The sequence below is a fragment of the Peromyscus maniculatus genome, chromosome 7, assembly GCF_049852395.1.
Source record: "Peromyscus maniculatus bairdii isolate BWxNUB_F1_BW_parent chromosome 7, HU_Pman_BW_mat_3.1, whole genome shotgun sequence".
NCBI classification, from domain to species: domain Eukaryota; kingdom Metazoa; phylum Chordata; class Mammalia; order Rodentia; family Cricetidae; genus Peromyscus; species Peromyscus maniculatus.
The window spans coordinates 36,554,338-36,579,335 of record NC_134858.1 but is presented as its reverse complement, the minus strand read 5'-3'; the positions used below and the strand labels follow the sequence as shown (position 1 = coordinate 36,579,335).

At 37.4% G+C, this 24,998-nt stretch overlaps 1 protein-coding gene across 1 annotated transcript; it reads right to left on the bottom strand.

Annotated features, from left to right (window-relative positions):
• Window positions 1-14,166: 14,166 nt before the first annotated feature.
• LOC102919443 (olfactory receptor 8G3-like) lies at window positions 14,167-15,167 on the bottom strand. The gene has a single exon (XM_006992583.4). The coding sequence runs from the start codon at window positions 15,162-15,164 to the stop codon at window positions 14,241-14,243; it is 924 nt and encodes a 307-aa protein (XP_006992645.3). The 5' UTR covers window positions 15,165-15,167; the 3' UTR covers window positions 14,167-14,240.
• Window positions 15,168-24,998: the final 9,831 nt, after the last annotated feature.

The following is a 24,998-nucleotide window of genomic DNA, read 5'->3' as shown; positions in this document are numbered from 1 at the left end:
CTACCAATAATAAATATTAACACAAATGTGCTTGTAATGGGACAGAAAGAGTAAAGGTTGGGATTAGGAGAGATACAGAGTCTGTGGGAGCAGTGCTTTGTATGTACTATACGTTGTGTTCTCTGTCATCAAGCATATGATCCCTCCTCACCCAACAGATATAAACAATAGTTCCATCAGCATAGACACTAAGAGTGTTTAACCAGCTTCCAAAGTTAAATTTCAACTACAATATCTTATCAAAACCATGTAGAACTATGTGACTCACCTGAGTATTATCAGAAAGTGTAGCTGGTTGTATATGATTTTGATTTTATGAAATGTGTACATACAAACACACCCAATTACCAGATAATTTGATCATCAAATACTGAGTCCAATGTCTTCCAGATCCTGAAGAATATAGGGAAGTTAATTTGGCATGAGATTTCATGGATTTTGTTGAAGCAAAAGAAGTCTCGACTAAGCAGAGCAAGAAGAGAGATCCCCCCTAATCTTCTCTTATTAAGTGGAAATTCCATTCAGATCTATTTGTACCTAAGGAGATGACTGTGAATCATTGTTCTCCTTAGGGGCTTGTCATGCCAGGAGTTGGGCCCTAATGGGAAAATAATTATCAAATTCATACCTGCTAGCAATATAGAAGCAGCCATCTTCTTAATCTCTGAGGTGCATAAAAGAGAGACTTTCCTACTTGAGTGTTGGGGATATTAATAATGATTCAATAATCAATATCAAGCATTTGTCAATGTTTCATGAGGTAGGTATATTCATTATATATAGTACTTAGTTACATGTAGACAATTTCTTTCAAGTATAACAAGTATTTTGAGTATAATCATTGCCTCCAACATAAACACAAAACTTTTAAAGCCATTTGGATGATCAATGTCCTTTTCTTTTTTTTTTTTTTTTTTTTTTTTTTTTTTTTTTTTTTTTTTTTTTTTTTTTTTGGTTTTTTTGAGACAGGGTTTCTCTGTGTAGCTTTTCGCCTTTCCTGGAACTTGCTTTGTAGACCAGGCTGGCCTCGAACTCACAGAGATCCGCCTGGCTCTGCCTCCCGAGTGCTGGGATTAAAGGCGTGCGCCACCACCGCCTGGCCTCAATGTCCTTTACAACACTAAAATTAAGCATTTGTTCTTAGTTTTTTTTTTAAACATAAGCCCCATTTTACTATTCACAAATTTTGGGAGTTTCCTACTTTATTTTCAATTTATTTGGTACTTTGGACTATGTGGTGAAAAAGAGCAAGTTATCTACTTTCTTTCTATGATTGAAAAGTATGTTCTGGGGTTCAAAGCATTTTCTCAAGAATTTTATGGTAATTTTAGTATGTAACCTTTTCTTAGTTTCTTTATTCAACATAATTACTTTGAGATTCACTCCTGCTCCTGCATGTATTTAGTCATTAGATGACCTTGATTATAACCTTTGTGATGCAAATTGACATGACTATGTGGACCTATTTTTGTTTATCTTGATTCTGATATGGCATTGCCTTGTTAACTGTAATGTTATATGCTTTGAATTACTTAATGCCTACCATTCAGCTCATCTGCCTATGTACGTGTATGGTGTGTGGATGTGTATGTGGTTTAGCAAATGTCTGCATGTATGTGTGTTTACTGGTGCACATACATGTTAGTGCCATGTGATAGAGGCCTGGGGTTGAAGTTCAGTGTCTTCCTCCAGATCTATCCACCTTTCATGCTGAGGCAGTATCTCAGCTGAACTTGGAGCTTGCTAGAGTAGCTCGCCAGCCTACTCTGGGAATTCCTACCTCCATTTCCAGCAAGCTGCCTTTACAAGCTCGCCATCAGGTCCACTTGGATTTTATGAGTTGATTTTGAGCATCTCCAACTCCAGTCTTCAAGCTTGTGAGGCAAACACTTTTCCTGATGAACCATTTGCCCAACTCTTCAGTGCTTTTCCCTCTTCTAGACTTTTTTGCACTCTCAAAAATGGATTTTAGTTTTTTATATTGAATTCTCTAAAATGTCTGCTAGAAGTTTAATTAATAATGAATTTATGAATAAATTGGCAGGAACGCGACCCTTTTAAATAATGTTGATGCAGGAACACAAGGTGTACTTCTGCTTCTGAATGTCTGACAAATGTTTCCTCAGATTGATCACTACAAAGCACACATATTTGAATACAGCCTTTTCTTTTTTCCCACATGCACAAGTTCTTTGTGGTGCTACACACACACACACACACACACACACACACACACACACACACACACACACTTACAAATGAGACATATTTGACATCATGTAGCAGAGCAGAGGATACTGGAGAATATGTCTGCCATATCTACCAGACTATGAACACTCTGTCCTCTGTAACCTGGTGAAAGTGAGGAGAAATTTAAAAGATTCCATCAAGTGCTAAGCTTCCAGTAACTAAGCTATAAATTTAAGAAAGTCCGGCTTTCCTCTGGTTTGTCCAACTCTCTTTCACCTTTGGTGTTTTTTGGGAGTGACCACTGCCGTTTCCCATAATGACACTATTTACAAAACAGACCTAGCTTATAATTGCAGTCTCATAAATTGAAAATGTAGATAACAGAGTTGGGGATTTAGCTCAGTGGTAGAGTGCTTGCCTAGCAAGCCCAAGGCCCTGGGTTCGGTCCTCAGCTCCGGAAAAAAAAAAGAAAGAAAAAAGAAAAGAAAATATAGATAACACTTAAAATAATACCTTACTCTAAATGGCTTTATATATTCTTTTAATTATTAAAAGAAGCAACAATGACAAATATCAAGCTGTTTAAAGAGAGAGAATCCATTGAGTTTATGTGAATAACACAACCACACCCAGAAACAGACAAGGATATTGCCAAAACAACCATTGTGGGCTGATATGTTTTATGCATTTAAAAGCAAAAACTTTAACAAAATATCATTGACTGAATCCAGCAGTACTCAGTAGAAACTGTGTGTCATTATGGTATAAGATATATCTTGGTGCTGACAGTTCAATTTAATATTTGAAAATAATCAAAGGCACTGATATTAATAGAATAAAAAGACAAATGCCAGTAAGAGTGTTAACAGACCCAGTCCAAGGAGTTACCAAATCATTTTCCCCCATTCATAATCTCACACTAACTAAAGGATGGATTTCCTCAACTAAATGAAGAATATGAAATGCCAGCTACTAACTATATGCTTAATATGGAAACGTTGAAGGTATTTTATGAGTATCAGATAAAAAGCAAGCATACACAACTTTTCTAACCACATTCAATATTATATCAGTAATTCCTAACTGGTGAAGAGTAAAGGAGCCAGGTGGTGGTGGTGACACATGACTTTAATCCCAGCACTCAGGAGGCAGAGGCAGGCAGATCTCTGAGTTCGAGGTCAGGGTAAGTTCCAGGACAGCCAGGGCTAAACAGAGAAACCCTGCCTCAAAAAGGCTAAAAATAATAATAATAAAGGAAAAAAGCATAAATATTGTTTTACAGTTACCATTGTTATACATATGAAACATTGAAGGTCATTTCTCCCAAATCCATTTAAATTAATTAATGAATTTACAAAGATTTAAGTTTAAAACTCATTATGTAACAAAATTGTATAGGAAATAAAGTTAAATACAATACAAAGACATCTATCTGTGAAGACTAGTCAACTTGCCAACTTGTCAGACTCTAGAAACTCTGAGAAATGGGCCTTTGGGCATGCCTGTGGGGGATTATTTTGGTTACAACAACTAATGTGGGAAGACCCATATTACTTGTGGCCTGGTCCTTTCCTGGGTGGGGGTCCTGACTTTACACAGAGGAGAATGTGAGCTTGGGACAAGCATGTACTCCCTTGCTGCTCTCTGTCTCTGATGATGGATGCGCTGTGATCATGTGATCAGCTCCCTTGTGCTCTTGCTGGCTTGACTCCCACAGTGATGGATTGTCCCTTGAACTGTGAGATGGAAAAATTCCTTTCCCTGTGAAATTGTTTTGATTAAATCAATGTGAAAAGAAACCAGACAGCATTAAAACCACAGAATATCTAGAAACAAATCTTACCAATATATTAAAAAAAAACTCTTCATTGAAAATTTCAGAAAATCCTTGAGAAAAATTGAAGGAAATATATAAATGGAGAATTACACCATATTAATAGTGTGAAGTGACATTCAATACTTGGAACTGATTGGATGGATTTCTCCCTCCTGACCACACTCTCTTATAACACAGACAGACAGACAGACAGACAGACACACACACACACAGCACGCCTCGCCACGCCACGCCACGCCACGCCACATCACATTACACTAGAAGTCAAATACAGAAAAATCAAGAGAGCATTTTACTGTGTTTGGGAGGGAAGCAAACTTTTATTAAGCAGAATACAAGTGAAATGATAAGCATGACCTATTAATATTAACACTTCTAATCATTGAAAGACATCATCTTTAAAGAACAAAATGTGATATGGACTGAAAAAATGTAATGTGCACACACAAACACAAAACAAATGTACCTGATAAAGTTCTCATGCCATTTATTGCAAGCAATTAATACAATAAAGAATAAAAGACAATGAACCAAATCTGTTTTAAATAAAGACCGTACACGGATTAGCAAAGCATCAAGCTATTCTCTGCATCAATATTCATGAAGCAAGATTATTTGTTGTCACAAAGAGATACCATTGTGTATTCACCTAGAAGATGAAAAACACAAATAGTTGAGAGATCTCACAGCAGTGACACCTCTCAAGTATTATGAGTCAGAGTATAAAATCATTCCTGCTCTGTATGAATAAAAATACAAGCTTGTCTGTTGTGATTGCATTCATAATGAAAAAACAGAAAAAATGACAGACAATAAATGCCATTAACCTTCTGTCAAATGAACATACACATTAGAAAGGCTCTCTAATAATTTGTCTTTCATATGCTTCAAAGGCAATGTTCATTTAGTAGAAATTTTATTTCAGACATTGAGTTTTTGTATCATCCTGGGCTAATAATGTGACAATGTTCTTTGTGTTGCTAGGCAACAGCAGCTAGCCACAGCACCCAGTCAACCACATGATCACAAATGCAAATAGCTGACATTTTACTCTGCTTCATGTGGACATGGAATGCAATAACTTCCTTGATATATTTAATGGTTTAATATAAACTAATCTTAGTGTTAGATGATTTTCTTTCAAGTACAAATGAATGTGAATTTTTGGTGCATATTTAAGATATGTGAAGCTAGATATAGATTTTCTATTGTATAGGATATTAAGTGCATTTTCAATACACAGCATTTTCCACTTTGAAAGTCTTATTAGAGTTTAGCCTCATCAGAGGATGTACATTTGTTTGTACATTCTGTTTGATGCAACTTATTTCAAGAATGACTGTTTATGAAAACAATATTCATAATGGTTGTCTCTGTGGATAAACTACATATAGTTAGAGGAAAAAGCCAGAGAGGATGTATGTCAGGAATTAGCTCACAATGTTCCACAAAGAACCAGTTAGAGAGTGTATTAAGTTGTATAAGATCACAAGGTCTCTGTTGCAGTCAGTAAATTGTCAACCTTTAGAGGTGATGGCTTCCAATGATATTGCAATGAAGGTGTGTGTCTGTGTTGGGTAAAATTCTGTTTATGAACATTGAAATTTGAATTTAATTTGAATTTTTCTTTTTAAAGCATTTGAAAGATATAAAGAAATATTTGCTCATGAATAAAATACCAAATTTTCTTTGAGTTAGATTTTGCCTATGAGCCAATCTTGTCTTTCTGCTCTGGGCTGGATGGGCTGGCTAAGTTCTTATGTAAATATAGTTTTTCAAGCTCATTGAATCATGCCATTATCCCTGTTACCTTTCCTGTTGATAGCAATTATGAATGATTACAATATAAAAATTAAATGCTGAGGACCACAATGACCTCAAATAAAAATAATCTTTAAAGAAGATGGCTAAAATATAGCTATACAAGAATCTATACAAAAAAAAATACAATAGCTTAAAGGACAAGCTATTTGCTGGGGAATGATTGAAACTTATATATGTATAAGTAATCAGTATTCAAAATTATAAAGACCCTAACAGATGAATAAAGGAAGAGAAAATAGTGCAGTAGGTAACAAGTCAAAGGTAGGAACATCCAACTCATATTTAAGATTATCATACATAAGATAATAGTTATCTGAACAGCCAATAGGCATCCAGAGCAGCTTACCTTCCTAGTGTGGTACTCAGGATACTACAGCAAGAACACAGGGCTGTTTGGTCTCCTGTGCCATTTTTAGCTTAAAGAACATTTGTAAATTGGGAGATAAAGAAGCTTGCTCTCAGACTTACTGGTAAACGTTAGTTCTCCCTATACATAGATTGTCTTTCATCATGTCTAGAAAGGGAAATGATCTAAAAGTTTTCAAATAGTTGACAGTGCACAGCTCCAGATGGCCTTGAGAAAGCTTTCTGGAAGGTTCTGGGAGGATTTGGGGAAGGGGGAAAATATGATCAAAATATATTGCATAAAAATTAATTTAAAATGAACACACACACACACACACACACACACACACAAAAGAAAACATAGTGTCTGTACTGGTTGAAGCCACATGTCAGGGAGAGGAACTAGATGTGAACCTCCATCCCTAACCCATAATCTGTCAACAGTTGATAAATGCTTTCCAAAGGGAAAATGAATTATCTCCAATGGACTTTTACTGGACAGACAAATCACACTTAAGGAGGTCCCATGCCCAACAGTAGGTGGCCAACACAAAATGAACTCTATGGTATTTTTAGAGGCCTTTTTGTCTCATGATGCTTTGTTTGGGAATTTTTTTTTAAACTTATTTGTCTTTTGCTTAACTATTATGGTTTTTGATTTTGTGTTTTTACGATGTGTGTGTGCGCGCACATTTGAGTGTGTGTGTATATGTGTGTATGTGTGTTTGCATGTATATGTGTATGTGTGTGTGCATGTGTGTGTGTTTGCATGTATAGGTATGTGTGTGTGCATGTGTGAGTGTTTGCATGTATACGTATGTGTGTTTGCATATATATGTGTGTGTGTGTTTGTATGTATATGTATGTGTGTGTGCTTGTGTGTGTGCGTGTGCGTGTGTGTGTGTGTGTGTGTGTGTGTGTGTGTGTGTGTATGTATGGGCTTCTCATATTTTTTCTGGTCTGCTTTGTTTGCACTGTAGCTTTTTTTTGGCCTGGTTGTTTTCTAAAGAGAGAGGAGGCATAGGACTAAACGGGTGGGATGGTAGGGAAGATCTGGAAGGAGATGAGGGAGGGGAAGCCATGATCAGAATATACTGCATGAAAAAAACTGTTTTCAATTAAAAAGAAAAAAGAAGGTATCAACTTGAGACTAAGGAAAGGCATGGGAGTGGCTTGAAGGGGGACATTGGGAGGGGCTGGGTGGAGGAAAGGCAAGGGGAAATGATGCAATTCTATTTCAATTAAAAATAAAAATTAAATTATGTTTTAAAAAAGCAAAACAAACAAAAAGAGTAAATGGAGATAATTTCCCTTTAAGAATTCATTCCATTTAAGAAACGGATGTCATATTAAAATCCAATATATAGAACATATTCTGATCATATGTACTTTTAAGAACCTCATCATGTTCCTGCATTGTTAATATGAATAGAATGTGACTTGACTGATTAGTACGTCCTTGGGAAGAAGAAAAAAGATGTAGATGTAAATTTGGTTGTACCCCTCTTTGCATCTCTAGTAGTATTCATTTTCAGCTCCTGCACCTTCCTTTTAAAGCTCCTCTGTAAACCAGAAAGGTGACCCATGACTCTGTCCCATCCAAGCCCACAAGTGGCCACTTTCAACATATGACACAAGAAGGCAAGTCACCACTAACCCCCATGCTAGATTGTGGCCAGCCAGAAAAATGCTTCTAATTGGTGCCTGGTGGTGTGACAGTCCCGTGTGTCTTTTCTCTCCCCTCAAAGTGCTAAAGCAATGTTTTTTTGTTGTTGTTTTTAATAGACTCACTTTATTTACAAATGTTCTGGCTCAGTGAATAGAGGTGCTATCCCTTCCAAGCCTGTTGACCTGAATTTAGTTCCCACAGCTGGATGTGGCGGCATGCATCTATAGTTCTACCATGCCTATGGAGGTGAAATGGGAGGAAGGGAGAGTATAATTGTCTGGAAGTCCATGGGCAGTTAACCCGGAGTACACAGCCCAGCAGTAAAGCATCAAGAGAGATCCTGCCTCCACATGGTAGAAGACACATACACATACAAATATATACACGTGTGTGTGTGTGTGTGTGTGTGTGTGTGTGTGTGTATGTGTATAGTATTATATATTATATTAAATATATATAATGTACTGGTTAGTAGGCATGGTAGGTTGGAGCCGTAATTCTAGTATTCACAGGCTGAGGTCTCTTGACTTGATTTCAAAGCCACTGTGGCCTACACAGTGAGATCCTGCCTTAAAACAACAAGAACAAAAGAAAAAGAACAACAAGCAAAAAATGTAGTAATGGTGAAAATGCAGTGCTTTTATGCTGAAAATCACCTGCCTAGGAGTATAAACTAAGAGTCTAAAACTGCAGGAAGACTCACCCGTGTTCTCCTCTCCTCATGGCAGCCTTGTCTGCCTGTTGAGTTACCTTAGTGAAAAACTGGGAACAAAGAACCCAGGACTCACAATGGAAACCACTTCACCACAAAGCATGCAGTGCAGCCTTTGCTTCTCCCAGCTCTGGTGGGGTAATTTTGTATCGATGCTATCCGGTAGAGAGGTCAGCCCTTATCAGAGAGCTCTGGGAGGGCTGTCGTAAATGGCTCTGCAAAGACTTAGTCACAGGGTAGGCTATGCTTCTGCCCTGCAACCTTAGAATCCTCATTTTGGCTGAGCACAGACAGGGACTTTTTCTTTTGGGAACAGACTTGACAGTAGCCCAACCTATTAAGCTGATTCATAGGAGCAGAATGCCATTTTTCAAAAGGACAACAAAATTAGGACACTAGAAGATGGTATCCATCAGTTGACTCAGCCCAGCTCCGTGGGAGACAGGTCCATAACCGGAAGGCCAATGCATCGATTGGATGAAGAACTCTGCTACAGGAGCTTGTATAATTCTGTCTGCATGACTCATCATTGTCCTGTAGAGAGACTGTGAGACTTAATAACTAAAAATGGTTAGGTTAGAAAATGAAACAAAATGAAAAAAAAAATCAATTTTCTAATACCGAAAAGAGAATGCTTTGTGTGGAACCACTGCTAGTGAGAGGAGATTGTAGCCACTTTGAACGGCAGTCTAGATTTTTCATTTTGATAGCACAGTCACACATTCCACATGACCCCAGTTCCTGATTTAGGAAATTTTAAGTTTTTAAAAATAAACTTTACACATAACAAAAGGTTTAACTTGTTGATGAATACAATGCCTGTGAATAGTCACAATAAAGAATATTTCTGTCTCAGCAGAAGTTTCTTCCTGTGTCTGTTCTCCATGAATCTGATTAGTTTTCGACGCTGGGAAATGATCAGGTCCTTGCGCACGGTAGACAACTGTTTCACCTCTGAGCTCTAGCCCTGGCCTCATTGATTGACATTAGATTCTTTTACTTTTAGCTTGACTTCTGTGACATTTCTTAACATAGCTGTATGCAATTCTGCTGGAGTTTCTTTCAGCTCTAAGCTACCATGCCTGGTAGCTATTACATCTAAAAATATTTATTTAGTGTGTGTGTGTGTGTGTGTGTGTGTGTGTGTGTGTGTGTGTGTGTGTGTATGCTATGGCTTTCACATAGAGGTCAGAGGACAGCTTTTCATATCTTGATAAAACTTTTATGGCAGAAAGATTACAACATGTTTTTAATGCTTCCACTGATTGTTACATATTTATTTCCCTTTTACATAGCTGTAAAGAAAGCTGTTGTGAAAATCCTTGTATGGTTTTTATGAGTAGATATTTTAATTTTTCTTGTGAAAACTGAACACCACATGATGTCATTCACTTTGAATCTCAAAATATTGACTTCGTAGGAACTGAACTTAGCATGGTGTGGCAAAGGTGTGGGGTGAGGCTGGAAGATGTTATTTAATGGTTACTGAATCATAGTTAGGAGCAAGGATTTTGGTGTTCAGTTGTAAAATAGGTTGATTGCAGATAACAATGACTAATCTACAAGAAAATATTCTAAAAGGTTTTGCTGTAAATAAATAATAAACATTTGAGGCTGTAAATATATTAAACGTTATTTAAGCATTGCACCATATATACATGTATAATGTCAAGTTGGTAGGGGCCATTTGTGCTGAGGTCCTAAGTAAGGTTTATAACAAGAAACTAAAGGAATTGGTAGACCCCTGCAAAATCAACTGAGAAGAGAAACCCTCCAAGGTGGTTGGGTACATTGTGCAGTGATTAAATACTACAGAAAACAAACTAACTAATGGATGGGGAAAAACCTAACAACCCAAACTAACAAGATCATGTAAAAGTACTTGAAATTCAAGAGATGAACACATAAAAAAAAATTGGCTCATTAAAAAAATGTATCTAAAAAGAGCAAAGCTAGGAGTCAGAAACTTAATGTTAAATTTTGTCTCCCTTCTCCAATGGTTCTAAGAATATATTATCTTAGAGGTTAATAATTCTCATCCATTAACAGAGAGGCTTCCTCCAGCAGCTTATGGGGAGCAGATATAGAAACTCATAGACAAATATTAGGCAGAGATTGGGAACCCTGAGGAAGATGGGAAGGAAGGATTTTAGGAGCTGAAAAGGCTGAGGACACTAGGAGAACACAGCCCACAGAATCAACTAAGCAGGGCTCATAGGGGCTCACAGACTGAAGCAGCAATCATGGAGCCTGTATGGGTCTATACCAGACCCTCTGCATACATGCTATTGTTCTTTAGCTTGGGGTTTTTGTCAGACTCTTAACAATGGGAGTAGGGATGACTCTGACTCTTTCCTGCTAGTGTGGCCCATTTCCTCCTACTGTGTTGCCTCATCCAGCCTCGATATGAAGGTACTTGCCTAGTCTTATTGCATCTTGTTATGCCAAGTTCAGTGGCTATCACCAGGAGGCCTGCTCTTTTCTGAAGGGAAATGGAGGAGCAGTGGATTTGGGGTAAGGGACAGTGTGTGTTGGTGTGGGAGAGGCTGGAGGAGGGCAGGGAGAGGAAGCTGTAGTTGGGATATATTGTATGAGAGGAGAATTAAAAAAAGAATTCTTATTTAACGACTGTGTTAAATAGCTGTTTGAAGGGTTGGAGAAATGACTCAGTGATTAAGAGTATCTTATATTCTTTCAGAGGATCTGAGTTCAGTTCCCAGCATGCACATGGCAGCTCACCACCATCAGCAGCTTCAGTAACATAGAAAGCAACACTCTCTTCTGATCTTCACCTGTACCAGACATGCTCATCACGGCACCCGCCCCCATAAATGAATATAATAAAATTAAATTAGTTATTGTAAGAACTTTTAAGAGTGAACACCCAAAGAAAATTCATCTTGAGAGTTGATTAATTGATAGTGGCAGCTGATGAGTTCTCAATTGATAATTGAGAAGTAGCAGTAGAGTTGGAAGATTTCAAGATGCATTTAAATATGATTTAGGGTCAGAAAGAAAATAATGGTGATCACTGTAATGTGAAAAGAAGTATAACATTCAAGTAACATACAGACTGAATAGCTTATCTTTATATAATGGGGATATATATACATATATATATTTGTATATGCATATGTATGTATGTATGCATGTATACATGTATATATGTATATATGTGTAAAAAGAGGATGTGAATTTGAAAGCTTCCTGGGGACAGTCTTGTAGAGCTATGGGCCATTCACCCATCTTACTTTCAAATAAAGTTATGATAAAACCAGTTTGTATGGTGAGAAGCCTGTGAATAAAACATACAGATAAAGTGGACTGCACTATCTGACAAGTAGTCAAAGTAATTATACTAACCCGCAGTAGTTAGTTTTTTCAACTTGACCGGATTAAGAGAGGTCTAGAAATAGTTAGGCATGCCTCTGGGTGTGTATGTGGTACATTTTCAGGGATGACTTACATGAAGGACAGTAAAAGAAGGGAGAAAAATGACCCCTTCTGAAAATGGGAGGTACAATCTAAAGGTGCTGTTCCAGGGTGAAAATAACTGGAAGAGAGGAAGGCAGCATGAAACTTCTAGCTACTCTCCTTTCTGATTGTGTCTGTTGCTGCTGCCATCATCTGTACATTTCAGATTCCACTTTGTTAGAACCTTTGACAGAGTGCTAGGGACTCTTCAGGTAGCTTCTATGCCCTCTGCTGGATTGTGACTACTGAGACATTCTAATTCTTACAGTGACTACTATTTTTTGTTTGTTTATGTTTTTGCTTCTCTAAGCACACAGATAGTGTTGGATTGAATAGCTAACCAAATAAATTCTCTCATCATATTTACTAAATTCAACCCTCAATAAAATATATTTACTACATATTATATTTCTGTATCCCTATGACACATGAATGAAAATATTTAAAAAAAGAATATTGTATCAGAATCTTCTTGGCTGTTAATAGAAGAATATAAAAATCGTGTTAACTGTGTGGTGGCGGTGGCACAGCACATGCCTTTAATCACAGCACTTGGGAAGCAGAGACAGGTGGATCTCTTTGAGTTTGAGGCCAGCCTAGTCTACAGAGAAAGTTTCAGAACAGGCTCCAAAGCTACAGAGAAACCATGTCTCAAAAAAAAAAAAAATCATGTTACCCTTTTACAGGGAATTGTCACAAAAGGACTCTGGATTGAACCTTTAATATTTTTGTACATAATCAGTAAGAATGTCCGCATTATCTTGAAGATCCTTGAGGAATTTTTGAAAGTTAAACTTTATAGAGTTTAACCATACATTAATTGTTACAGAATTTTTAGATACTTATCTTAAAAGACAGTATCTGATTTTCCAGAAGTGGAAATAATAATTATGGACTTACTCTGGCAAGAAGTATTCTAGGTCCTAGAGGCATGGATGTAACCATGTAGATCTACAGAGCCACAGTGCATCAATTAATTTTTAGTGCAGTAGATAATAAACAGACAAATACAACAAGGAAAAACAAAGGGCAAAGAAGGGGATATGTTTACTTGAACAATCACAGCATGTAACTATATCTGTAGCTCAAATTTTAAAGTTTTCATTAAGTTGCCAAAGTAAGATATAGATTTGATATAGATTTCAAACTAGAAATTGAAGCTATTATCCAGCTCTGATTTTTGCTATTATTGAGTGCATATAGTAAAGGAGTTTAGTATTTCCACTTGGATGATGGGATTATCATTATGGTTGAGAATTCCCTTGAGTTTATATCAATTAGTAGAAAAAGACAGGCAATATGAATGGATTTGAGATGAACTGTCCCATGTGATTTTGGTTTTTATTCTAGTAGATCCCTCAATGATACGGATGACTCAATAGTACATATAGCAAATGATATCAAAGTTCATAGGAAGACAGTATATTGAAAATAGAAACCCCAAATGCAAAACAATGTTGACATACACACCAATATGGAATGGATTATTCAAATAATATAATAGTCACTAACATGTTTACAGCATCATTTTCTTTTCATTAAAAGTTTCTGTTGACAATAATATTATTTCTATCACTTTAGGCAACACTGAAGCAGTTTTTTTAAAATACTTGACATCAGAGAATTCAGCTGAACACAAGGCTTTATATCTATTTAAAATTACCCAAACCAAAAATCACTTTGAGTAGTATTATGGTATAGCATCCAAACTCTATATGCTCAATTACTTCTTATGTTCAAGATTCTGAGCATACATTTTTTTTTCATTTGTAAATATGTGAATAACACTAAGACTTGCTCTGAGAGATATTATTATGTAAAGTATCCATTTGAAGTTTTGGGTGCACATTATATTTTGAAAAATCTCAAGGATGAATACTAAAGCTATCATCATTATCCTCATCCTCATAATAGGTTTCATTACCATCACTATCATCATTGGCATTATTATTAAAACATAGAACTTGGGCTCTTTAAGCCTTAAGAGGTTTTTTTTTTTTTCATTCTATACACATTTTGGACATTGCAATGTAAGTTCAAAGATGATATAAATGAGAATTGTGGAGGGGTTACATAGGAAAGCATCATTGATGTTCTAAAAATATATAAAGTAGGGCTAACAAATCTCAAACACAGGCAAAATACCTGTTTCTAATATGACAACAACTCCATTCATGAGTCTATCATGTTCACCTGTTAAGAATTTTCTTTATGGCTGATTTGACATCCTTATTTCTTAGGCTGTAGATTAATGGGTTCAGCATGGGAACAACAGTAGTATAAAACACAGATGACACTTTCCCTTGTTCCATTGAGCTTACTGATGATGGCTGTAAGTACATGAATGCAGCAGAACCAAAGAAGATAGCAACAGCAGAGATGTGGGAGCTGCAGGTGCTGAAGGCTTTGGACCTGCCCTCAGTGGAACGGATGCGCAGGATGCTGGCCATGATGAAGATGTAGGACATAAGGATGGTCAAGGCAGGTGTCAGGATATTTAATGCACTCAAGAAAAGAACCAACAGTTCATTGACGTATATACTGGAGCATGATAGCTCCAAGAGTGGAAAAAGATCACAAAAATAATGGTTTATCACATTGGTCTTGCAAAAAAACAACTTTAACATAAAGCCTGTATGAATTGATGATCCAATAAAACCCAAAGTATAAACTCCCACTGTAAGCCATAAGCAGAGATGATGAGACATAACGACATTGTAAAGTAAAGGGTTACAGATGGCAACATAGCGGTCATATGCCATTGCAGCCAACATGTGACACTCTGCAATAGCAAAAACAAGGAAGCAGTAGAGCTGAGTCATGCATTCAGGGTAGGAGATGATGTTCTTCACTGTCACAAAGTTCACCAGCATTTTGGGAGTAATGACAGTGGAATGGCAGAGGTCAATGAAGGACAGACTGCTGAGGAAGAAGTACATGGGCGTGTGCAGGTGGGAGCTGAGCAGGATCAGGATGATCATGCCCAGGTTCCCCAACACTGTGAGCACGTAGATTCCAAGGAAGAGGAGGAACAGGGGTAGCTGCAGCTCTGGTTTGCTTGAGAGTCCAGCCAAGATGAACTCGGTTACCATTGAATGGTTTCCAGACCCCATTATGCTCTCATTGTATTGTCTGAGGTTCTAAGTTTAAAACAGAGAAATGAGTACACTTTTGTGCATCATCTGTATTCTCTCTCTTCCCCCATCTCTCTGCCTCTGTGACTGTCCCTGTGCTCTTTCTCTATCTGTCTCTATTGCTGTCTGTCTTTGTCCCTCCTCCCCTCCCTGTGTGTGTGTGTGTGTGTGTGTTGCAGAGAGACAGAGAGATGGAGAGACAGAGACTTAAAGCATTCTGTGGAGATTATGGCCCCTCATCAAAGCAGACATTCCATATAATTGTTTCTTAAGCTTCTCCTGTTTCCTTTGGACAACCGATGACTGCACAATCCGAGGAAGAGGAAGAGATATCTAGAACCTTAAAATTAATGCTGATCACAACCTTTGAGGATGAGTGCAAGGTCTGTACTTTAAACTTCAATTTAAAACAAAGGATTATGTTTTATTTTTAAAGATTTTTTCCTCCCCCTCTCAAATTATTGTAATATGTGTTGTGATGCATATTACTGTTTATAATGCATAGTAATTAAATTTTATCAGACTAAGAACCGACAAGAATAATAAATGTTTTCTTTCATTTCTATTTGTAACTGAATTAACTGTTTTCCATGATGTAATTCTGACTCTAAGTAGCTGACCAGCTGGCTGGCTTGCCAATACAGTAGCTTTTCTATTGAAACTGCTGCACTGTGTATCCAATATACTTCAGGTAGTCCTGCCACCCTTCAGGGCAGAGCGTAATTTCCCCACAGATGTTGTACTTGTATCTCAACAGCAGAGGGATTGTGCTTTCTTCTAATTTGGATAGTTCCCAGGGAACAGTCCATTGGCATACATTTAGTTATATTCTTCACCACTGTGGAAGAGAAACAATGGACCATGACTGACCTCTGCTAACTTCATTATTGAATTGGCAGAGCTCAAAATACTACTTGTATGAGAAGAGTTTGGAAGACCAGCACAAGATGCACTGGTAGATTGTGTGATCATGAAGTTTATATGTACCCTCTAACATGTTTATTGACGGTGGCTTGTAGATTATCAGAGCACTTGCAAAATGGAATTTGAAATTTTTATCAACCCATTAAGCTAATGATATAATGTAGTTCTTCAAAATGACCAATATACATTTACTTTATATTTAAAAAAAAAAAAACACTTTCAAGCAACATCTGTACTATCTTCAGACCAGACTTGGATATTTTGAAAGAACATGGAAACCAGATAGTTTCAGAAAAAAGTCAATAACTCTTACTAGTTGGGGAATGTTTAACATAGTAGAGAGCAATTTGACAATATAGTATAAATACACATATTACATGACATGTGTATCAAAATATTTATCTTATTGGTCTATTTAAAAGAGTATTAGAGCCGGGCGTTGGTGGCGCACGCCTTTAATCCCAGCACTCGGGAGGCAGAGCCAGGCGGATCTCTGTGAGTTCGAGGCCAGCCTGGGCTACCAAGTGAGCTCCAGGAAAGGCGCAAAGCTACACAGAGAAACCCTGTCTCGAAAAACCAAAAAAAAAAAAAAAAAAAAAAAAAAGAGTATTAGCCACCTGTCAGAATGGCTACTATTAAAAACACAGGTGACAGCTTATATTGGAGAGGATGTAGAGTAATATGGAGTAAGCAGAACACTCCTCCACTGCTGGTGGGAGTGAAAACTTGTACAATCACTTTGGAAATCAGTATGTAGTTTCTCAGAAAATTGGGAATCAATCTACTTCAAGACCCAGCTATACTACTCTTGAGCATATACCCGAAGGATGCTCAATCATAACACAAGGACATTGCTCAACTACATTCCTTGCTACTCTATTCATAATAGCCAGAACCTGGAAACAACCTTGATGCCCCTCAATCAAAGAGTGAATAAAGAAAATGTGGTACATTTATACAATGGAGTATTACTCAGTAGTAAAAAACAATGACATCATGAAATTTTCAGGCAAATAGATAGAACTAGAAAAAAATCATCCTGAGTGAGGTAACCCAGACTCAGAAAGGCAAACACATGTACTTACTACAAGTGGATTGTAGATGTAAAGCAAAGGATAACCAGGATACAATCCACAGCCCTAGAGAAAACTAGGTAACAAGGAGGACACTAAGAGGGATGCATGGATTGCTCTGGGAAGGGGAAATAGATGAGATCTCCTGGATAATCTGGGGGTGGAGAAGAGGAGAGAGGATAGGGGATGGGAACATGAGAGATCAGGATGGTCAAGTTGGGAGAGGGAGGGAGAGGGAGAGCAAGAAAGAAGTATCTTGATAGAGGGGTCATTATGGGGTGAGGGAGAAATCTGGTGCCAGGGAAACTCCCAAGAATCCACAAGGATGATCCCAGCTAAGACTCCTAGCAATAGTGGAGAGGGTGCCTGAACTGGCCTTCTCCTGTAATCAGATTAGTGACTACCCTAATTGTCATCATAGAACCTACATCCAGTAACTGTTGGAAGCAGATGCAGAAATCCACAGCCAAGCACTGGACTGAGCTCCAGGAGTCCAGTCAAAGAGAGGGAGGAGGGATTATATAAGCAAAGGGGTAAGATCATGATGGAGAAACCCACAGAGACAGCTGAGCTGAGTTCCTAGGAGCTCATGGTCTTAAGACCAACAGCTAGGGAGCCTGTATGGGACAGACTTAGGCCCTCTGCATATGGATGACAGTTGTGTAGCTTGGTGTGTTTGTGGGGCCTCTAGCCTTGGGACCAGGATCTGTCCCTGGCACATGAGCTGGACTTTTGAAACCTATTCCTTGTGGTGAGATGCTTTCAGCCTTGATGGGGGTATGTGAATTGGGGTGAGGGGGGAAGCTTTGTCCTTCCTCAACTTGATAAGACATGCTTTGTTGTCTCTCATGGCAAGCCTTACCCTTTCTGAGGAGTGGATTGAGGAGGGGGTAGAAAGGAGGTTGGGGGAAGGGACAGGAAGAAAGGAGGGAGGGGAAACTGATTGGTATGTAAAATAAATAAAAAATATTTAATTACAAAAAGGGAAAATATGAGTATTGGCCTCACTGTATTTGCCAGTCTTAAAGTAAAATTAATGTCCTGAAGTATATTGCTTCAAAACTAAATAGGACATCTCAACAGTCAGACATGCTATGATTTCCTCAAATCCAGCAATGTCAGATTATTTACTGTGTAGCCATTTGTCCGATATTGCTCAAGGACATAGAATTAGGCATATTAAGTCACCTTTAAGACCTGTTCCAACTCTATTATTTTGTGACTTGATAATGCTAATGTTATAGATTACACAATCTAAGTTCAAATTTTTTCTCAAAATCCTATCTGCTGTATGACCTCAGGAAAATTTATTCCATTCTTCAATTCACCTAGAAAGCAGAAATTTAAAAATCTGACATGTAAAAGTTAAATTAATTGGCACATAGGTTCTGGATCAAGGTATGAACTTAACTGAGGACCGTGTTGTTTACATTGAATTGTGTTGAGTTTCTCTCTGGGATGTCCTACATGAGTTAGCAATTTTTCTTCCCTTCCAAATTGTTGATCTGAATAATGCTTGGCTTATTGGATTGTATATAGCAAGTGTCAAAAAATGAATTCAATAAAGTTGTCTACAAAAACTTAATATTCAGTTAAAACAAATTCACAAGAATGGAATGCTATCTTCACACTAATTTAGCTAAAAGAGAGTGAACAATGACATGTGTGACATGAGTCTATACTGAAGAAGACGTGGGGGAAATAGACTTCTCCTCAGTGTGGTCTCTAGAATAAGCATGGGTATAGATGGATAAACTGCCATGAACATCTGTGTGGACCAGGAGAGATATTGCAGAAGATTATAATGTTTTAAAAGATAAGCATGGAAGTTTGTACTTACCCTTCTTCACAGTCAGTTCAGTTGGAGGTTTTGAGTCTCCATTTCACACTGAATAGAAAATTGTCTTTGATAATGTGAGAAGGGAATGGATAGCTTCAAAGATTCTTGAGCCTCTGATCTTGACCTGCGATTAAGCTGATGTTTCAGTCATTTGTTCCTGTGCAAAGGTTGGCTAATACAACACTTCCATATGTCAGAAAAAACCACAGTCTCATTAAAAACAAAAGCAATAATGACCTCTCAGAAGAATCCTATCCCATAGGTATTAACTGTGAGGGGAAAAGTCAACAATTAGAAATCCCCTTCCTCCACCGACTGTCAAGTGTTTAATATCATTTATGGTTATTTGCTCTTCTTGTTAGATTCTGAATTAAAAACAAGAATGTGAGTGCTCTCGCATTGTTAGAGTCTAGATATCTTAAACCAAGGCATTTGAAACTTCAAAACTTCAGGATAATCATAAAACAAATATTTAAAAAATTATCTCATGTAGTTTCTCCAAAAGGGAAAACAGAAAACTAGAGAAACTGTATGCTTTCATTTACCTTTGTTGACTTTACTACCCTAACTGTATTTAAATATATAATGCATTCAGAAGCAGTGATTGCTAGAATATTTTCAATTGTGGAATGAACACAAGCATATCTCATTTTGTTTTCCCATTAAAATTCAGGTATTATCAAAGACTCACAAGGAGTTCCTAACAAGACCAATAGACAGAGACGAAGATTTTTTCTTTCTAAATTTAATAATAAAATATGAATGGACAAGGTGAACATATTTTTTGTAGGCTCTATTTTCATATTAAATTATTTGTTGAAGTAAAATTGCATTTTATGTTCTATTCACTATTCACTAACATACAGTTTTGAGATAATGGTAGCAATAAATTTTTGTTTACTTTGGAATTCTTTAAATTTTCTGGATGCAGAATAGAGTTTTAATGTACTTTATGCAGGTATTTCTCCAAACTGTTAAAACCTACCACTCAAGTTTTAAATAAGATTAGTAAAAATAAAGCTATCAACTTTATTTTTGGCTGCTGGCAAAAGGAAAATGTAATATTGCTAGGTATATTAATCACATTCCAGGACAGGGCCCATGCCCAGGAGTAGTTGACAGACACAAAATGGGCCCAATTTTGTTTTTTGCTTGTTTGTTTTTCACGGACTTTTTTGTTTCATTTTGTTATTTTGATATATTTTTGTCTTGCTGGTCTCTTGTTTGTTTAATGGGTCTTTTTTGGTTTTGGATTTTGTTTTTTGTGTTTTTATTTTGAGAGCGGGGGGAGGGGTGTTGTGTGGGTAGGAGGTGGGGAGGATCTGGGAGTAGTTCAGGGAGGGGAAATAGATGATCAAAATATATTGTATGAATTTTTTAAATGAAAATAAACTAATTAAAAACAACAATCAAGAAACAGACATCAAGACAGAGGACCTGTGACAGCCCTGTGTGTGGGTCTTGTGCTTACTAACCCAGGCTGGCACCTTCTCTTCCATACCCCAGTGCTGCTGGAAAGTGGGGGCGGGGAGGTTTGGGAGTATTCTAGGTAGCCAGAAGGGAACAGAGAACCAGCTGTATTAGATGTATCATGAGTAGGAACTTCCTCCTGGTGTCCTTACTTGGAGCAGATGTTAAAAGAAAGATGTTGCTGATCAACAATGGCACTATGCAAGACATAGTATATGATGTCCACAGCATTCAGATGCAATACCATTTCTATAGCATGTATGATGGGTGGTATAGTGGAAAGTCTGGATAAAACCTCGAGTAGTAGGGAATGCATGGCAATTAACCACTTGTGCTTGACACTGAGAGGACTATAAAAGCTGGAAAAGGATGGAATAAAAAAGCCATTTCTGGTTGGGAAACATCAGGAATAAAGACAAAGATAAAGACTGAGTCTAACATGATATGAGCCTTTCTAAAAATGTTTTAAATGTTACTAAAATACTGAATATTTTACTAGTGCTTTATATATCTTATTTTAGTCACATTTAACAGCATTATTTTTCTTAAATGCAATGCTAAGTCCAAATGTTAAATTCTAGTTATTAGTATTAGAGAAACGCCTCAGCTGTACACTGTACTTGCTTCTTTCAGAGGACCTGGGTTTGGTTTCCAGAATCCACATTGTGTCTCACAACAGTCAGTAACTCTGAGTCCAGGAGATATAATGCTCTATTTTGGTCTCAGACACTAGACATACACATGGTATATATGCAACCAAAAACTCATATACACAAAAAAGTAAATTTTTAAAAGATACTAAAAAAAAAATGCTTTGGATACTGTAGTGGGTAGCCCTTCCAGCTTTGATCTGGAAGTTCCAACCCCCATTGAGGCTTCCGCAACTGTCACGCCTATAAGGCAGGGCCAAGGGAGGCACCAAGAGACCTGAGATCTGGATGGGCCAGCACTCTCTCTGTTCCTGGACCCTTGACAGTGGAGGTTGACTGAGCAGAACTCCAGAGAACACCACTGGACTGCAATACACCTTCCCCAGACCTCGTGAACTACCCATCCCTTCATTTGTAAGTTATCCACTAAATAAATCTTCCTTTTAACTATGTGGAGTGGCCTTAATAATTTTACCAATATCTGCTGCCCAACATGGGGTGCCATTTGTAACTAGAGTTTTCCTGCCTTGCACACAGTCAGGACAAATCTTTGTCACCCGCCAGTCCCACAGCTGCTCAGACCCAATCAAGTAAACACAGAGACTTATATTGCTTACAAACTGTATGGCTGTGGCAGACTTCTTGCTAACTGTTCTTAGATCTTAAATTAACCCATTTCTATAAATCTATACCTTGCCACATGCCTCGTGGCTAACAGCATCTTTACATGCTGCTTGGCCTGGAAGTGGCTGGCAGTGTCTCCTTCCGCCTTCCTGTTCTTTCTTTTCTCCTTTCTGTTAGTCCTGCCTATACTTCCTGCCTAGCCACTGGCTAATCAGTGTTTTATTTATTGACCAATCAGAGTAATTTGACATACAGACATACAGATGATGTAGTTGTATCCTGCTACACTACTATCAAACAGTAGTGTAGCAGGATACAACTACATCATCTATAAAATTGCAAAAATTTGCAATACGAGGAAGAAACTGTTAGATATTCATTCTGTTTTCTTCTACAATGAGCATTATGTGTCTTAATTTGACGTGCTACTATCTAGATCAACATGGCCTCTCTCAATATCTCTTGCAACTAAGTTTGCTTATAAGACTAAGTTCTTTCCAAAGGGATGTAGGGGTGCTCATCAAGGTATGAGGCACCCCTTTTTCCTTTCATAGATTTCTGTCTTAATGTCATGCAATGCAGAGGAACCATTATGTAAGACCAAAAATGAGAGCTCCTTATAGCACAGTAGATAAACAATGAAAAGAAACTGATATCTTTGGGTAACTATTCTAGCACATTGGGCAACCTTTTGACTGAATGTGATATGGTTTTTATGTATATGAATGTGTGTCAAAATTTTGGTGTCTAATGTTCCTTCTAGTGACAACTAATGGTCCTTGAAAATGCTAATTTCATATGAAGAAACACTTTCTTATAGAAAAAAATATATGGTTGTATCAGAGAAATGAAATATCCTGAAAAAGAATATTACCCACCTTCATCATAGTACTTAGTGACAAAATGTATTTACTCTGTGAAATTTTCTTAAATTATTAACATTTTGGTTAGTTATATGAGTAATTTTGTAATTGTTTTTGATAAATTACTGTATCTGTACCACATAACACACATCTATGTGAGGTTTGATAAACATGTATGGGTTTGTTTGTGCTATAATAAAAGGCATATGATGTAAAGAAGTCATTAATATATGAAATGTCAGGAAGGCTATTTCTTCTAGTTTTCAAATAAGAGAATAGTCTATTATACAGTTTTGGTGTTACACAGAATGTGAAAATTGACATGATTGAGATGTTTTCATCATGTATTTGAAGGCCAGGTGAAGAAAAGGCAGCATAGCCCCAAGCCTGCTGGAGGAGACAGCTGGTATTAAAGCTGCAAGGCAAACAGTGCTAGTGCCTGGAAAAGAAGAATAAGGGGTCTAGTGCTACGTCTCAGGACACAGAACAGCACAGGGGCAGGGGAAAGATAGTGTTTCTTGGAGATATCCATGCTTGTCTCTTTCATGAAACATTTTTTCAAATAAAGCTTGAGGATTATTCATATTTCTCTTCGGTAACAATTACAGCAAGGAGGTAGGATTTTTCTAAATAGTTGAGAGAAAAATTTAAAGTCAAAGAAAATTAATTATATTTTTATTATTCAAAACAACTGTACAATTTAAGCATATTTCGATCATATTCTTCCCCTCTTGCAAATTCTTTGAGATCGTCTCCTCCCTCCTACCCACACATGTAGATGTAACCAACCGTCTTATTAAATAAGAAACACAGAACCAATGCAAAGAAGAAAGCCAAGAGGTCAGAGCTAAGAGCTAAAACCTTACCCTTCCTCCTGTGGTGGTCCTACCTCTCTGAACCAGAGCTACTTCCTGTGTTAAAGTCTTTATATAGAGTTTCTGTTCTGCCTTCTCATTGGTTGTAAACCCAACCACATGACCGCCTTGTCACGGCCTGTCTGTATAGACCTCCAGGTCTTCTACGGTTGGTATTGAGATTAAAGGCGTGTGTATCCAGTGCTGGCTGTATCCCTGAACACACAGAGACTTACCTAGCTCTGCCTACCAAGTGCTGGGATTACAAGCCTATGCCACCACCGCCCTGCTTTCCTATGGCTTGCTAATAGCTCTGACCCCTGGGCAACTTTATTTATTAACATACAAATAACATTTTAATACAAATAAAATGTCACCATACACACAACTTTAAGTTCTTTCAAAAAAACAAACAAAACTCCAGCACAACAATGAATGCCCCACAAACCAAGAAAACAAAATTAAACTATGCCCCCAAACAAAACAAAATACCAAACTGTAACCAAATAAAAGCACATAAAAAACCAAAACAAAAAAACCCGTCTTTCATTATATGTTGGTTTACTACTCCTGAAAACGGGACATTTCTACAGTACTAGGTTCCTATACCACATCTCAAATGCCTTTTAACCTTAGCTATCTCTCCCTGTATTTCCTCCCTCAACACCCTCTTCCTTCCCCCGCCCACCTGATCCTCCCATTCCAGCTCCTCTGCTTCCATCTATATCTACCTATTTTATTTCCTTTCCTAATGAGATCCTCTAGTTTCTTACTCTAAACATTCCCCCTGTGGTTATACAGATTATAGCTTTGTTATCATTGGCTTTACAACTAATATCCACATATATATGAATACATACCATATTTGTCTTTCTGGATCAGGTTTTCCTACTCAGGATGATTTTTTTTCTAGTTCCATTAATTTGCCTGCACATTCCATGATGTCATTTTTTTAAGAGGCTGAATAACTGTCCATTTGTAAATTACCACATTTTCTTTATCCATTCTTCTGTTGAGTAACAACTAGGTTGTTTCCAATTTCTGGCTATTATGAACAGAGTAGCAATGAACATGGTTGAGCAAGTGTCTCTGCAGTAATATGAAACATCCTTTGGGTTTATACCTAAGACTGGTTATAGCTGGACCTTGAAGTAAATTGATTCACAACTTCTTGAGGGACTGCCACACTCATTTCCATAGTAGCTGTATGAGTTTGTACTCTCACCAGCAATGTATGACTGACTATTTCTCTCACTCCACATCCTTGTCAGCATGAGCTGCCACTTGTTTTGTTGCTTTTAACCATTCTGATAGGTGTAAATGAAATATCAAAGTAGTTTTGATTTGCATTTCCCTGAAGACTAAGGATGTTTAACATTTCTTTAAGTGTTTCTCAACCATCTGAGTTTCCTCTATTGAGAATTCTGTTTAGATCTGTATCCCATTTTAGAATTTGATTATTTGGTTTTTTGATATCTAGTTTCTTGAGTTCTTTATATATATTTTAGATATTAG